At 39.1% G+C, this 18,074-nt stretch overlaps 1 protein-coding gene across 4 annotated transcripts in view; it reads right to left on the reverse strand.

The window, feature by feature from the left end:
* Positions 1-1,554: 1,554 nt before the first annotated feature.
* LOC106053733 (zinc metalloproteinase nas-36-like) overlaps positions 1,555-18,074 on the reverse strand; it is a 71,668-nt gene continuing 55,148 nt past the window's right edge. For 3 of the 4 annotated variants that reach the window (XM_056016054.1, XM_056016053.1, XM_056016055.1), the window contains exons 17-19: positions 9,672-9,786; positions 8,000-8,125; positions 1,555-6,287 (exon numbers count right to left, since the gene is read on the reverse strand). In XM_056016054.1, coding sequence (XP_055872029.1) covers positions 6,142-6,287; positions 8,000-8,125; positions 9,672-9,786 — 387 coding nt within the window. In that variant the 3' untranslated portion in view covers positions 1,555-6,141. Of the gene's footprint in view, positions 6,288-7,999; positions 8,126-9,671; positions 9,794-18,074 lie in introns of all 4 variants that reach the window. The other variant, XM_056016056.1, reaches the window with a different exon arrangement.

The following is an 18,074-nucleotide window of genomic DNA, read 5'->3' on the forward strand; positions in this document are numbered from 1 at the left end:
TCCCACAGGAGACTTGTTTTACAACCCATTTAGCCTAATCATTTCCTCTAACAATCATTTCCATTCGAGTGCAGGGTCGCGTGCTCGGGATAACTCGAAGCTATCAGGCTTATCGTAACTTCTAATTGTGTATAAGAAAGCCAAAAGACTTTGTTAAACTGGGCTCAACTTTTTTTTTTGTAATGCGGTCTTCACATGCGAGGTGGAAAAGGGTTGACGCCTCTGATATAGAATATAAGAAATAAGGAAAAGGAAGTGGTGGTTGGTAGCTTGGTAAATCTTGGAGTTTACAGTTTAAACCGTCAAGAGGAAGTTTGAGTCTGGCGAAAAATGTATGCAAAATAGATCAATAACCTGCATGTTCAAGTTTGTGGTACAAGAGTAGACATCTCACAGATCGTGTAAGATCTTATCCTTTTGTATCTCTAAGTCTAATTAGAAATAATAAAAAAGTTTAGTGAACATTTCAAAGCGGTCAAGAGATTAGAATGTACTGTTAGGTACTTGACATCAACGTCAACAAAGGAGTACTTCACTTGCACCGAATATCAAGACATATTCAGAAGTCCCGTGGTCATACCCTGGTATTGCTCAATAAGGTTTGGAAATAAACACAGCCCATTGAACATTTTTGCTATATGTTGCGGTTCAATCTAAGGGAAACAATCGGTTTTAATATGCATTTAATAGCAATAGCTTAGGTTTCTCCACTTTAATTACACATCTCTTGAGTTATACATATATATATATAAAGAGTGCAACTTACAATAAATCTGAACATTTGTTGACAATTAATTTACATTGTTTCTTTATCTATAGTTTAAAATAAATAAGTGGGGGTAGCAGAGAACGATCATGTCTTACACAGATACATATTATGAATAAAAAAAAAAACAACTAACGTTTAACTTTACACTACATGATCTATCCTGTGATATATATTTTTTTTTTTCGGCCACCAACCCCTTACCACATTTCCAATCCCTTCTCTTTTGACATTTCCACAAAACGGAAGAAACAGTATTCCAAAAAAATTGCACCCCCAGCATCGTAATGCTGTTCCACAAAGTATTCTAGGCGAACCTTTTTCTTTTTTCTTATTAATAATATTAGAAACAAAACGTTCTGCATTTTAAAATGTCCCTAAAGTATAGTTAGCCCGTGAATTCTAGTATCTTTAACGTTGAATTTGAATAGCCGCCCCCCCAACCTAGTTTTGAACATTTTAAGTTTAATAAACAGAAAGTCTCAAAGTGAAAATAGACGCACACACAAATTGATGGTGACAAAGTCGAGACTAATGAAAGAACTATCGGAGACTTTCTAAAAAAAGAAAGAGAGATAAAGAGTGAGAGAGAGAGAAAGAAAGAGAGATTTATCATTGCTTCATGTAATGTCATCTCGCTAGAAGGTAAGAATGCTAAAAATGTATTATGATAACAAGAAATACATTTTGTTTCCAGCTCTATGTTTATTTATTATGTTTCGTTTCCAGTCTTATATTTATTTATTATGTTTTGTAGGACTGGAAGACACAACAAAAACCACAACATATTATCCAAACTACGGGTTTATTTCTAAATGCCGCTTAATGACATCGTATTTGACAGCCTGTTCATAAATATGGACACATATTTATACAAATGTTTCACTACTATAATAATATATTCATGAAAATATGCACATCTCACAAATCTATGCTTGAAACAAATAATAATAGCATTATATACAAAGCGAGTATTGTCTTCAAATTCTAGGCTGAAATTGCTAAATTCCACATGAGCTCAAATCAACATGGGCTAGCCCGAGACCAATCGTCATAGCAAGTCTGAACCACTGACCTGCAACGTCACAATCTGTGGGCGATGGACACCAATAGCTCGTTGCCAGGTCAAAGGTCCGTACGACGTGGTAACGAGCTATTGGTCTCCACTGCCCACATGGTCGAACGTCGCAGGTCTGTAACGACTGGTCTCGGCTAGCCTCAATCATCATTTGACAAAATTTCAGCCATGGACATCTGGAAAACGGGGAACATTATGTCAACTGGTAGAGGTTACTTTACTTATCACACAGAATACATAGCAATTGTAATAGTTCCGTATCACGCTTCTACCTGTGTAAACAATATGAAAGAGAAAACTTTAAACAAGTAGGTGCAGCGTGTAAGATAACATCTTGGTGGCTGGCCAGTGACTTGATGAGCACTGAGTAACGACAATGCTTGATGGTCATGTTTGGGAAATTTCAAGATGTCGCAAAAAACAAAATCTTCATCTACAACTTGATGAGGATTCATTAACGTTCCGGGTCATTGACTCTTTTGATTAGACTTTCTTAGACATAAAAACATTTACAATGCTTGAAATTTACGCCGATTTGTCAGCTAGGAAATGCACCTGCACTAAAAATAAAACAACTAATTTTTATTTAAATTAATCTAAATACAACGTTATATATTTTGTTCTCCATCCAGTAACAAGAGAAGTCAGAATTTTTGTTTACCATCATTCAACTTAACGATCTCTGGATAGATTGTACCAGAAATTTTGTCGATGTCTAAAGGTCTCTTCTAAATGTTAGATCAGATTTTAGTCGACATCTATAAGTTAAATGACCAGATGATCATAGTGAGCTTTTATTCCCATTTTCATTAGCAAAGTTCAAATCCCTCTTATCAGATTGCAAACTCTTCATGGGTTAAAAAATAATAATAACCCGCTTTAATGATTTTCCTAGAAATTTGACTTTTTATGTAAACCTATGGAAAAAAATATTAGATGATTTGGCCAGACGGGGAAAATTCTGATTTGACCATTATAATTTTTCATGATACAAGTATCATAGAATTAAATTTGGCTTGCGTCTTTTGATTTTGAATACAGGCACTTCAGAGGGTATTCCCGAATGTATTCATTTAAGGGCTTTAAAAAAATAAACGCCTAGAAACATTTTTCACGCTGTCCTATGTGTAGAATTTATTAGCTGTGCTGACGATATACATGAGTTTAAAATACTATACAATTTATTAATACACATTGTCAATACCATATCTGTAACTAAAACTATTCTAATATAGACTACTGTCTTATAATGTTTTTTTTTTATATTAGTATTCTTGAATTACAATTTTCTGTACTCTTGAAATAGTTATGCATTGGCGTAACCAGGATTATTTTTAAGGTTGGGTGTGGTGTGTTGGTAAAACAAAAATGCATTTTTCTATCGTTCATTAGATGTGACTAACAAAGAAATCTATCTTACGAAAGGTCCTCAAGTTCACGAAGAAGGAATTGTCTTTAAAAAAAACAACCATTTTTTTTTTGTTATTTGTTTCCTTTTAGTTTACATTGTATCCTGAACATAACGCCCTGTGGAGCAGTGAGGAAATAAATGTATGTAGAATAGTCAAGTCTCTAGCACCGTATGTTCACGTACATGTAGAAACTGGCAATGTCTTCGATTCCGAAGTTTAAGGATGAGTGCATTATTTTACATGACTACGCAGACCCAGTCAAGACCTACATATTTTTCCACATCTGATGTAGACAAAACCGTTGTCCGCCTGGGGTCAATGGCGCCTGAGGTGATCTTTATAGTGCTAACGGGGGGGGGGGGGATAACCTTTGTTACGCTGCCACACAAAAACAACTAGCTTTTGGCATGCGATCATCCCCAATGCGGGACAAGTGTCCGAGCCTGAGCAGCTTGAATGTCTATTGGTCAAGTAAAAAACAAAATACATTGATTTTTTTGATTCTGTGTTCTTATTTATTATGTTCCGATGACTAGACCAATATCTGAGATGAACTGTAGTTTCCATATCAGACCAGATGTACAAATAGATTTCCATCACACATATATATTTTGGGACCAGACTCTTATGTGACCTCTCGATAGAGTATGCAGCTTTGAGAAACATGGTTGGCATTCTTTGGTGACACTTCACAAGAGTAAATTTCACTGGCCACAATTTCAGTTTGATCTTTCATCAATCCAACAGAAATGTGAAACTACTTCTTGTTATTACAGTTGTCTTGTTATCTACACTATTATCTATTTTCGTAGAGGAAAAAAAGAGAGTTCAAACCTTTTGGAGAAGACAACTTCGCAATTTACACCTAAACACATTTAACTCTATGCCAATCTTTTTATTTACAACATACACACACACACTAATACAATTATCACAAATAATTATCACAATGATGGCTCATCCATAAAAAAGTTATTAATAAAAAAAAATATACAAAACAGTAAAAAATAAATAGCAATGGGGCATAAAAACTATTTTCTATTCAATACTTATTGTACAGTACATTTAACACAGAACATTTACAATGGACCTCATTCGCCAATCGTAAACAAACAACATTTAGCCACGTGATAATATTGATAAAACAACGAAAAAAAACATATCCCGTGACATCCTTAGTATATTTCGTAATTTGTATAGAGGAGATAGAGAATCCCGCGGCTAAATGGTGTTTGTTAACGATTGGTGAATGAGGTTTATTCTTATTAATGCATTAAGTGTTCGTATTTACAAGTATGTAATTATTGTCAATTTAGTCCTGATGGGGTTTGAAGGCTTACGAGGTGTTAATTGCACTCACACAGTATGCCCCATCAATGTCGCCTTTTTTTTCAGATGACTCAAGGTACCCAATCAATGAGCCGCTTTGTGCAGGTGCAAGGTGTGCGTAAGTTTGTCAAGTCAACGGTCTCCTGAGATGAACTCCTATTGAAAAATCAGAGCAGGAAGGACTCAATCCTCCCGTAGTGCAAGAAACTGGTCCGTTCGGAGTAATGCCTCGTAGCTACCAAACAAGTCGAGTGACTGCTTAGATACGTCCCCCCTTGGCTCTCGGAGCTGGGGACACTCGTACAAGATATGCGATACTATTTCGACGCTCTCTCCACAGTGACGGCATCGGGAGTCATAGTTAGGGCGAAACCGGGCAAAGTATGCCCCAAAAGGACAATGTTCAGCCCTACACTGTGCAATGATTGCTTGTTCTGACCTCCTTAACCGCCACCACGGATCGTCGCTATCTGGGTGACGCATATGCTGCCAGACACAACGTGCTCAGTCGGATTCCTCCCAGGACGTCTCCAACTTTTTCGCCCTGGCCAGGCCGTTTCTTTCAAAAGTCCAGTCAGGCGAGAGCAATCCTTATAGAAGGTCTGAACACTTGACCTCGTGACGTCAGACATGTGACGTGGCAACGAGCTATTGGTCTACAGGTTGCGGCGTTGCGTGTCTGTGTTTAGGCCTTCTAGAACTATTGGTCTACAGGTTGCAGCGTTGCGTGTCTGTGTTTAGGCCTTCTAGAACTATTGGCCTCGAGTAAGGTGGTTGCCTAACTGGAGTGGAGTTTTCAGAAGAGAAATGGAAGGGGCCATTAGTGAAATGAAAACGAGGCGAAGTGCCCATAAGTTTAAATACTTTAAAGACGTCCATCTCAGACATGGAATTTTATGCTGATCTGTTACCCAGGATTAGTCAAGACCATGGCGAAAAAATGTCCGGTCAATAAGGAGCTAAAGAGAAACTAAGACACAGCGATTAACACAAAGGTCAAGCCAATGTGTTGGTCACAGCTACAAGAGATTGGTATGCAGACTTTAACAAGATCGTTAGAAATAAAATGAAAAAAAAACAAGTTAAGACCTGACCTTGAGATTATTTAAAGGGTAAAAGGACGAAAACAGAAATATATGATACATACATAATTGTACATAGAAAAAAATCTAAGCATTAGCCCTAGGTCATTGTTTTGGTTACTGTCAAGTTTGAGGAGAAAAAAAATAAGATTTATAACGCATAATAGTGTGTTGTGTTCGTTACTTGTTAAAGTTGTATAGAGCCTATAAATATAAAACAGTCATACATCTTGAAGCTGGTCAATGATATTGTGAATAATTATCACAAACTTTATAATAAAAAATTTTGTTCAAAAATTGAACTTGAAGGGGAGACTAAGAAAATTTACAATTCAATCACAAAAGAGTTGCTACAATTTGAGCAGCATCTCAAGTCTTACATAATAGAGCTCTGGGTTTATACCTAAAACATTCCATAACACATTTGATAGAATTTACTTTTTTTTCACAAACTATTTATAACTATTGTTTGCGTCACATGACTTTGTTTTGATTTGACTTGAGTTCACTTTCTTCTTTTCCGTTTTCTCCTGCTAGATGTCGCTGGTTGGCAGATCCCGTTTCTGTCTTCGTAGTTTGGACAGCAGCGTGTGACGCATTGCTTGATCTCTGTCTTTGTTCTGATTTGTGGGGACAATAAGAGCAACAAGCAAAATAAATTTAAAAGAAAATACTTAAAAAAAAAAAAGGGGGAAGAACTTAAAAGTAATTTCCCAAATTGTTCTTAATATTGTAAAAATTTATTTCCCTTTTTCAATATCAAACAAAATAATTAATTACCATTAATAAATTGACCGGAGGCGCGGTGGCTGAGCGGTAAAGCGCTTGGCTTCCGTACCGGGGGTCCCGTGGTTCGAATCCTGGTGAAGACTGGGATTTTTATTTCTGGATCCTTGGGCGCCTCTCAGTCCACCCAGCTCTAACAATAATTGGGGAAAAGTAAAGGCGGTTGGTCGCTGTGCTGGCCACATGACAGCCTCGTTAACCGTAGGCCAAAAAAACAGGTGATCTTTACATCATCTGCCCTATAGACCACAAGGTCCCAAAGGGGAACTTTACTTTACTTAATAAAATGACCAATTGGTAATGTTTTAAATTGATGAATGTTTTGTTAGGTACAATAAATAGTTTCTTAAAGTTTCATAATGCGTGCGGGAGTAATAGCGTGGGCATTTATCTAAGAGTACAAAACCCCACATATTTAGCCATATCTGTGAATAATGAAGGACTAATTTCCCTGGTTTGTATCAAACAAAATAATTAATTACCAGTAGTTAATATATAAATTGGTTATTTTTTGTTATTGATTCTGTCTTTGCTAACGAATAATTGTGCAAAGTTTCAACTTTATCCGAGAATGGGTGTGGAACAAATTAGGTTTTAAATGTTGTACTAGACAGACAAACAGACAGAGGGAGTTGATATAAGCTTTAAACAAATAATGTAAGTCAATCAAGATGTTGAAAGTTACGAAAAAAAATCTTATCTGGGTGTATTCAGAGGCCTCATAAAGATCCCAAAATAAGAAACCCCAGTCTTCAGCCGGAATCGAACCTGGAACCCAAGCAGAAGCCTAATGCTTTAAAACTTCAAAAGTATAGTAAATTTACATTCAGACTTTGCAATCTATGAGACAATAAATAGAACTCAGACAACTAACGATGGTGTCATTTGCCATCACAATGATTCCCCCCCCCCCATACCCATTAGAGAATGCGTCGTTGCAGGTCACCGTTCAGGCCTTCTATTACAATTGATCTCGGGTGGACAGAGAAATAAAGAGGTGCATATCTTAGAGAGAAACTGGAGATGGATTGGTTACACCCTTATACAAAATACCAACAACAGAGCTAGACAACGAAAGGCCGAACAATCGATTGAGGTTAGTCGACTGATACTCAATGTTGAACAAGTTTAATAGCAATGAAGGAAACCGTCGAATGTCAGCTAACTCTATACGTTCATAAAATGATACTTATTTCAAAACTTCCCCTTTCTCTGTAACAAATAATGAATTCCTAATCGTGCTAGAAGCCATAAGAAAACTAACAAGAGACCGTGGATAGTGACGTGTTTTTACTGAGGCCCTATGTTCCACGAGGAACGCAAAGGAAAGATGATAATAAAATCTATGAAGTTGTCTGCCTTTCTCTTCGATTTATGTTTGTTTTTTGTTGTTTAATTGTCAACTCCAGTTTCCAAGGATTAGTTATTAATTGAATATTAAGGTTCCACTCAAATTGAACGATATTGATCTGAAACTCTGATTAGTAGCCCTAAACTTACGTTGTCTAATCCAATTAAACGGAAACTCCTATTTAAACTACCTTACCTGGAACAGTTAATGAGCCATCCACAGTTGTACTCCTCCTTGGTAATTGAGGTGCAGGCGTAGGCCTGGTAGTTGGGGCAGGGCTGTGTGTTACACACCTGTGTTTCGCTGTCTGCCTGCTCTCCCCTGAGCAGAATAATACAATATCAACATGATCAATATTGAAATCAAAACAAAGGTCAACATCAAAAGTTAAAAGATATTATATTCATTTCTAATCTTTCCTTTCACTCATTTCTTAACGGAGGTCATAAGGTCAAAAGGTCATAGTTGTTTTTATTCAGGAGAAAATGTATTCTCAATACAAATAAAAGTAAAGTACCTCTGGCGATCTATGGGGCAGATGATGTTAAGTTCACCTATTTCTCTGGTCATCTGCTGGGTGGGATGGGTGTTTTGTGGCCAGCATAATTACCATCGAACCACGAACATTTGCTTTCACCATTCAAAGTCATGATCTAGATAGGACTACCCAGACAACTTTTTTCAGTTAGACATGCACCCAACATATTCAGCTAGATCTAGATAGGACTACCCAGACAACTTTTTCAGTTAGACATGCACCCAACATATTCAGCTAGATCTAGATAGGACATACCCAGACAACTTATTCAGTTAGACCTTGATAAGAACTGCACCCAACATATTCAGCTAGATCTAGATAGGACCTACCCAGACAACTTATTCAGTTAGACCTTGATAAGAACTGCAGCCAACATATTCAGCTAGATCTAGATAGGACCCAACCACAACAGTTATTCAGTCAGACCTTGATAAGAACTGCACCCAACATATTCAGCTAGATCTAGATAGGACCCAACCACAACAATTATTCAGTCAGACCTTGATAAGAACTGCATCCAACATATTCAGCTAGATCTAGATAGGACCTACCCAGACAACTTATTCAGTTAGACCTTGATAAGAACTGCACCCAACATATTCAGCTAGATCTAGATAGGACCCAACCACAACAATTATTCAGTCAGACCTTGATAAGAACTGCACCCAACATATTCAGCTAGATCTAGATAGGACCCAACCACAACAATTATTCAGTCAGACCTTGATAAGAACTGCACCCAACATATTCAGCTAGATCTAGATAGGACCCAACCACAACAATTATTCAGTCAGACCTTGATAAGAACTGCACCTAACATATTCAGCTAGATCTAGATAGGACCCAACCACAACAATTATTCAGTCAGACCTTGATAAGAACTGCACCCAACATATTCAGCTAGATCTAGATAGGACCCAACCACAACAATTATTCAGTCAGACCTTGATAAGAACTGCAGCCAACGTATTCAGCTAGATCTAGATAGGACCCAACCACAACAGTTATTCAGTTAGACCTTGATAAGAACTGCACCCAACATATTCAGCTAGATCTAGATAGGACCCAACCACAACAATTATTCAGTCAGACCTTGATAAGAACTGCACCCAACATATTCAGCTAGATCTAGATAGGACCCAACCACAACAATTATTCAGTCAGACCTTGATAAGAACTGCAGCCAACATATTCAGCTAGATCTAGATAGGACCCAACCACAACAATTATTCAGTCAGACCTTGATAAGAACTGCACCCAACATATTCAGCTAGATCTAGATAGGACCCAACCACAACAGTTATTCAGTTAGACCTTGATAGGACCTACCCACACAACGGCGTGCTCTTGCATGCTCTAGACCTTGTCCTTCTTCCGCAGCCGCCACATGTGGCTGTGCACGAGGTCCACTGTGTCCAGCTTGTCCATCCAGTGATGGGCTCTTCTGTTGACTGACAGAAGGCAAGATATACTGGAAGGTTATCGGGTACTAATGAAAGATTCATGCAGTCACTTAAAACTCGCAGCAGATACACCAACATTGTAGGAGTGCGTGCAGAATAAGGACTGCAGCTATTTGTCACATAACATAAAGCAGCTATTCAGGGGCGGACTAGCTATATGGGCAAACGGGAAAATGCTCGGTGGGCCGGTACCAAATGGGCCGGTTTGGTCGCGAACAAAGAAAAAATCTTTTTTTTTTTCAATGCAGACAACTTTAAAAAAAAATACAGCAGCGATACACATATGCCCGAACACGTTTCCTTTTTTTTTTTTTTTAAATTTATTTATTACTCTTAATTTTGTTTGAAATTCAATTTAATTCAATTAAAAAAAATGTACACTATACACTGTAGCCTACGTATTATCATTTGCAAAACGTTATACCCTACTTTTTGCTATGCACGAGCGGCATTAACTTCAACACTTCTTTGATGTCTTCGAGGTTGTGTTTGGCCTAATTATTTTGCTGGTCGGCATATACGTTTGATGACACTCCCTTTTGTTTTTGCGCCTTCCCTCCCCCGTCTTTTGATCGTTCCATTGGCAGTTAACGAAAAAGAGGGATGAGAGAGGTTAAGTTAGAAAACATTGATATAACGCAGAAAAACAATTGGGGCGACAATTAGCTCTTTAACGGATAAAACAGATACCAACACATATAGAACTAGAAGGAAATGAGAAGGCTGACACACTCGCCAAGAGTGGGAGAACAAATTCACAATTAAATTGCAGTCGATCCAGAAGAAATGAAGAAACTAATAGTAAATAAAATAAATGAGAAATGGACACGCTCTCATGCGAATCACAAGAAAGATGATGTCTATTATAAACTCTAATCTTACGACTCAGGACCGGACACAACAGAATGAGACAACATGTCCTTCAAAACTGTTCGATCTCTTGTTACATAATGCCCGTACAAGACACTGGCCCCAAAACACCCCAATAGAAAGAAAACTATATGGAGAGCTCCCTAATTTGGAAACCAGTTCATCTGGTATATTGGTCTGTCATCGGAACGTTCCAACATAAAAATGAGAACGAGGAAAAAGAAGAAGCTCTTTAACACTAGGCCCCTACTTAACCTAATAGGAATCAACTTTAACACACACACAGCCACGAAATTGCAAGCCACCCAACTTATTCACAGCTAAATATGAGTATAAAGCTCTACTTTCTGCGATTTGATAAGAAAAAGTAAGTTTCTTTTTGTTTATTTTTAATAACATAGATCTAAAAATACTACACTTAATTAAAATATTGAATTAAAAAATAAATCTAGATCTAAATCAATTTTTATACTATTATAATTAATCGCAATCTTATGCTTAGTAATAATAATAAGGCTAGTCTTCGAGTCCGAAGATTAGTGAGGAATGCAGTATTTCCCTTGGCTGCGCAGCCCCAGCTCAGACCAACATATTTTGACACATCCAGGTCTGGCCCGCGGGCCGTATTTTGGGCATCACTGCCGTAAACGGACAGCCCCTTAATGTGGTAGACCACTTCACATATCTGGGTAGTATAGTGTCAAATGACGCCTTACTTTCAAGGGATGTTGATAACCGTCTGGCCAGGGCTAGTAGCGCTTTTGGACGCCTTCACTTTTTCGATGACGGGACGGCTTGGTATCATGATTTAACATTGTGAGTTTATGAAATTGGACTCTGAATGTAGAATCTACCAGGAAAGTGAACATATCTTTACTTTTTTGTTGAACATGTTAATAAGCCAACATATTTATTTTATATAGAAAATGTGGCTGTATAATAAGACAACAACATGGCATTCTTGGTTTGAGTCGCGAATGAAAGTTTGTTAAACTAGAGTTTGGAGGATCCATGGGAATATGGTTTATACATAGACCGAAAGAGGCGGCAGCGTATGCAAATTCGTTTACCGCGTTCTGGAGGTCATGTTCATTGTGAGCTAGCAGGGCGCAATCATCGGCATAGAGAAGCTCCGTTATGACCATCTCTTTTGTTTTTGTATGGGATAGTAGACGTCGAAGATTGAACACATTACCGTCAGAACGAAACCGGATATAGTTGCCTTCGTGCAATCGCTGCCTCATTTGACCCAGCATTACGCCAAAGAAGATAGCGAATTGAGTAGGAGCAAGTACACAGCCCTGCTTCACACCATTTTCTATTGGGAAGTGTATAGAAAGGGCACCATTGTGTCCGATCTGGCCTCTTTATCCCACGTGAAGCTGCTTGAGAATGGAAAGGAACGTAGGTGGGCATCCCGGCCTGGCTAAAATCCTAAACAAACCATCGCGACTGACTGTGTCGAAAGCCTTGGTGAGGTCCACAAAGGCAGCGTAAGTTCTGCTCTTTGCATTTTTCTTGTAATTGTCGCAGAACAAATATCATGTCAGATGTACCTCTACCGGCTCTGAAACCACATTGGCTTTCAGATAAGACCTCGTCCACTAAAGAGTGGGTTAGTCGGTCGAGCAACTTAGTATGAAGTCATTAATGATGAAAATTATTACAATAATTACAATAATTTATATAGCGCTGTCACATCCGATATTTAATGAAAGGAGTTTTATATTTTCAATAATGGGTCATGGTATATTCCAATATAAATGGCGTTTTTGAGAATGGACTAGGAGGAAGCAAGATCTTTTCACATTAAGTAAGTGCCTCTCTAACCGTTCTACTTTCTCTTGTCTTTTAATGGAATGGGTTGCCTGAGTCAGCCAGGAAAACCAATGATTTAGCATATTTTAAGTCACAGATCAACATACATGACTAGATTGACACATGAAATGCGTAAGACGTAACAATTTTATTTTTTGAAGAAATGTCTGTAATCTGTAAGTAATACCAAAAAGCTTCAAACTCATTAGGCTGCTATTGTATTGTTTATACTTTTCAGACTACATGCATGTATAAATAGAATACATTATGTAATCCTACGAATGCATACATCCAGTTTTCCATGCGTTATCAAACTTTATATATTTTGTAGAGAATTAGGCTTACACCTATAAAATAACAGATGGGCGTAGCCTGGAGGGGAGGGTCTTCAAACCATCACTTGCCTCAGATCTCATTGTCTGAAAGGGAAATTTTACTTACTGCCCTGTGCAGCCAACGCAAACTACAGTCCCCAAATTTCATGAGCGTAGCCAAAAGAGGTTTTGTGGTTTCCCTTCACCCTCCAGTACAAAAACTAAAGCATTTTACCATTTTCTACCAGTCGCTGGACTCCGTTGAATAGCAGATTTGGTTTTTGAATTTTTTTAGCGAAAGAGTAGCAGGCTAATTGCAGTGTAGATGCATTTTTAGAGCTTAAAATAACGGAAATAATTCTTTGTTCCGAGGCTTCGCCCCGGACCCCACTAGCAGGAGCTCACAGCGCTCCCCCGGACTTCCTAGCTGCCCTTCGGCGGTGTGTACTGTCTTTCCACTAATTATAGGAAGAGAGTATTCTAGGCTAGAAAAAAAAAACGTTTGAAAGAATGAAGATCCGAATGTAATGAAGATTAATTACATATATATATAAATTGCGGAGTGGGGTAAAAATCCCCCCCCCCCCGAAAATATATGACATGCTAATTGTGGGCCGGTTTATATGGTAATGCCCGGGCCGATTTTGATACCCAGTCCGCCCCTGATTAACATAATGACTCTCTGTACGACAACTTATCGAACATTCATATTCCTGTAGAGAGTACTGTAGACACAAAGCGACTATGTACACGTTAACATTCACCGGTGAAAGTCGGCAGTCTCCGATTTCGTTGTTCTACGGTTACAGCCTCACGGACAAAAAAAGTATTTTGCTTTTACAATAAGAATTTTAAAAACAAACAATAAACTTTTTTGTTTCCTTGGCCAGTCTATGGTATATGTATATCTGCCCTGGCCTATAGTGCGCACTAAATGAATAACAATAGGGTTGGGCAGAAATTTGAAGCATTTTTATTTCATGAACGTTTTCTCGGAGGTTCTCGTGAATCTATTTGAGTCCAAACATGAATGTAAGGTGTAGGCGGGGAGGGGGCCACACTGACACTCACCACACATAGACTACAACGACATGCATCAATTTAGACGTAGCGGTCATAAGACAAAACAGAGTCCAGCTTCAGACAGGCCATATAGCACTTGCACGCAAAACACGTCCACAACTTAGGGTTCCACGCATGCGTCAATACCACATCCTAGGCCCGTTATTTGAACAGACAGACAGGTAGAAGACAGACAGGTAGAAGACAGACAGGTAGAAGACAGACAGGAAGAAGACAGACGGGTAGAAGACAGACAGGTAGAAGACAGACAGGAAGAAGACAGACAGGTAGAAGACAGACAGGAAGAAGACAGACAGGTAGAAGACAGACAGGTAGAAGACAGACAGGTAGAAGACAGACAGGAAGAAGACAGACGGGTAGAAGACAGACAGGTAGAAGACAGACAGGAAGAAGACAGACAGGTAGAAGACAGACAGGTAGAAGACAGGCAGGTAGAAGACAGGCAGGAAGAAGAAAGGCAGGAAGAAGACAGACAGGAAGAAGACAGACAGGTAGAAGACAGACAGGTAGAAGACAGACAGGTAGAAGACAGGCAGGAAGAAGACAGGCAGGAAGAAGGTAGAAGACAGACAGGTAGAAGACAGACAGGTAGAAGACAGACAGGTAGAAGACAGGCAGGTAGAAGACAGACAGGTAGAAGACAGGCAGGTAGAAGACAGGCAGGAAAGTGTAGGGGGGGAGGGGGCCACACTGACACTCACCACACATAGACTACAACGACATGCATCAATTTAGACGTAGCGGTCATAAGACAAAACAGAGTCCAGCTTCAGACAGGCCATATAGCACTTGCACGCAAAACACGTCCACAACTTAGGGTTCCACGCATGCGTCAATACCACATCCTAGGCCCGTTATTTGAACAGACAGACAGGTAGAAGACAGACAGGAAGAAGACAGACAGGAAGAAGACAGACAGGTAGAAGACAGACAGGAAGAAGACAGACGGGTAGAAGACAGACAGGTAGAAGACAGACAGGAAGAAGACAGACAGGTAGAAGACAGGAAGAAGACAGACAGGAAGAAGACAGACATGTAGAAGACAGACAGGTAGAAGACAGGCAGGTAGAAGACAGGCAGGAAGAAGACAGGCAGGAAGAAGACAGGCAGGAAGAAGGAAGAAGACAGACAGGTAGAAGACAGACAGGAAGAAGACAGACAGGAAGAAGACAGACAGGTAGAAGACAGACAGGTAGAAGACAGGCAGGTAGAAGACAGGCAGGAAGAAGACAGGCAGGAAGAAGACAGACAGGAAGAAGACAGACAGGTAGAAGACAGACAGGTAGAAGACAGGCAGGAAGAAGACAGGCAGGAAGAAGACAGGCAGGAAGAAGGTAGAAGACAGACAGGTAGAAGACAGACAGGTAGAAGACAGACAGGTAGAAGACAGGCAGGTAGAAGACAGACAGGTAGAAGACAGGCAGGTAGAAGACAGGCAGGTAGAAGACAGGCAGGAAGAAGACAGACAGGAAGAAGGAAGAAGACAGACAGGTAGAAGACAGGCAGGTAGAAGACAGGCAGGAAGAAGACATGCAGGAAGAAGACAGGCAGGAAGAAGGAAGAAGACAGACAGGTAGAAGACAGACAGGAAGAAGACAGACAGGAAGAAGACAGACAGGTAGAAGACAGACAGGTAGAAGACAGGCAGGTAGAAGACAGGCAGGAAGAAGAAAGGCAGGAAGAAGACAGACAGGAAGAAGACAGACAGGTAGAAGACAGACAGGTAGAAGACAGACAGGTAGAAGACAGGCAGGAAGAAGACAGGCAGGAAGAAGACAGGCAGGAAGAAGGTAGAAGACAGACAGGTAGAAGACAGACAGGTAGAAGACAGACAGGAAGAAGACAGACAGGAAGAAGACAGACAGGTAGAAGACAGACAGGAAAAAGACAGACAGGTAAAAGACAGACTGGAAGAAGACAGACAGGTAGAAGACAGACAGGTAGCAGACAGACAGGTAGCAGACAGACAGACAGGCAGAAGACAGATAGTTTTAGACACAGACAGACAGACAGGTAGAAGACAGACAGGTAGAAGACAGATATTAGAAGACACAGACAGACAGGTAGAAGACAGACAGACAGAAGACAGACAGACAGGTAGAAGACAAACAGACAGGCAGAAGACAGATTGTTGAAGACACAGCCAGACAGACAGGTAGAAGACACACAGGCAGTAGAAGACTCAGACAGATTGGTAGAGGACAAACAGAACGACAGACAGACAGGTAGAAGTAAGACAGGTAGAAGACAGACAGACAGGTAGAAGAAAGACGGACGGAAGACTAGGCTCATAATCACTAGGTCCCCACTACTGAACAATTCTAGCACGCACTCCAGGACACGAGAATACGCAACGGACGTGAATAACTTCTCTTTTGAAGGACGGTCTGTGATTCATAAGATTTAGAAGATAGAAGACAAATTATTTAATTTTAAAAAGACAAATCTAGATCTAAATCATATCTTTTTTACTATTATAATTAATGCCAAACTTATGCTTAGTATGAAGTCATTAATGATGGAAATTCTTATAATAATTATAATAATTTATAGGCTTATAGCGCTGTCACATCCGATATTTAATAAAAGGAGATTTATATTTTCAATAAAGGGTCATGATATATTCATATACAATTCGCGTTTTTTGAGAATGTACTTGTAAGTGCCTCGCTAACCGTTCTGCATTCTCTTCTTTTAATGGAATGGGTTGCCTGAGTCAGCCAGGAAAACCAATGACTTAGCATATTTTAAGTCACAGATCAACATGCAATGCGTAGGACGTAACTATCTTATTTTTTGAAGAAACGTCTGTAATCTATAAGTAATACCAAAAAAGTTTCAAACTCATTAAGGCTGCTATTGTAGTGTTTATAGTTTTCAGACTACATGCATGTAAAATAAAATTAAAAAATAAAATATAAAATACATTATTTAATCCTACGCAAGCATACATCCAGTTTTCGATGAATTATCAAACTATATATATTTTGAAGAGAATTAGGCTTACACCTATGGGCGTAGCCGGGAGGAGGGGGGGGGGTTCAAATCATCACTTGCCTCAGATCTCATAGTCTGAAAAGGAAATTTTATTTAATGCCCCAGTGCAGCCAACTTAAGTAAACTACAGTCACCGAATTTCCTAAGCGTAGCCAAAAGGAGTTTTGTGGTTATCCCCCCACCCCTCCAATACAAAAACTAAAGCAAAACTATAGTTACCATTTTCTACCAGTCGCTGGACTCCATGAATTAAGTGCAGTGAATAGCAGATTTGGTTTATGAATTTTTTGCGGAAGAGTAGCAAACTAATTGCCCTGTAGATAGGCTACCTCAGAATATGCATTTTTTTTAAAGCTTAAAATAACGGAAATAATGCTTGGATCTGGGGCGAAGCCTCGGACCCAGCTGGGGGAGCGCTGACAGCCTAGCTGTTCTTGGTGGTGTGTACTGTCTTTCCACTAATTAAAAGAAGAACCTAGTCTAGGCTAAACAAAAACGCCCGAAAGAATGAAAAGTCGGAATGTAATGAAGATTAATTACATACATATACATTGCAGAGGGGGGTAGAAAAAATCACCACCACCGAAAAACGCCCATGATATGACGCCATTTATTTGTGGGCCGGTTTATATGGTAATGCCCGGGCCGATTCTGATACCCAGTCCGCCCCTGCAGCTATTGCATTAAGTTTATTTTTAGATTGAATACTTTCTAGCACAAGGTCATGTTTGCATGTTGTTGGCAAGTATTTAAAACGATGACAGTTTTCCCGTCTGCTCTAAATAATAGTTTGGACGATACCAGTAGGGGGAAAAAGGAAATATTTAAAGACTTACATGTTGAGTTTCGAGAGAGAACGACCACTAGAGTAAATTGTATTGTACATTTATGTAGTGTGTATACTATTAAACTGATTCCAAGTTCCATATTTAAAGCTTTGTATTTATTTAAAATTAAGATTTCATGTTGTGACATGTACACTAATAGTTCTGACAGGCAGATAATTATGATTAACGGCCTTTGAAGATCTAAGTCTAGTTTTTCTCAGAGGCATTTAATGTTATTCCTGAAGTCTAAAAAAAAAATGCAAATGCACCCAGATGTTTTCATATTTTTTTCAATCTTTGTGTCTCGACTAAATCTCTTTAAAAAAAAACAGAACATTTCCCGAGAGACTGACTTGGACT

This window comes from Biomphalaria glabrata, chromosome 17 (assembly GCF_947242115.1).
Source record: "Biomphalaria glabrata chromosome 17, xgBioGlab47.1, whole genome shotgun sequence".
Classification (NCBI taxonomy): Eukaryota; Metazoa; Mollusca; class Gastropoda; family Planorbidae; genus Biomphalaria; species Biomphalaria glabrata.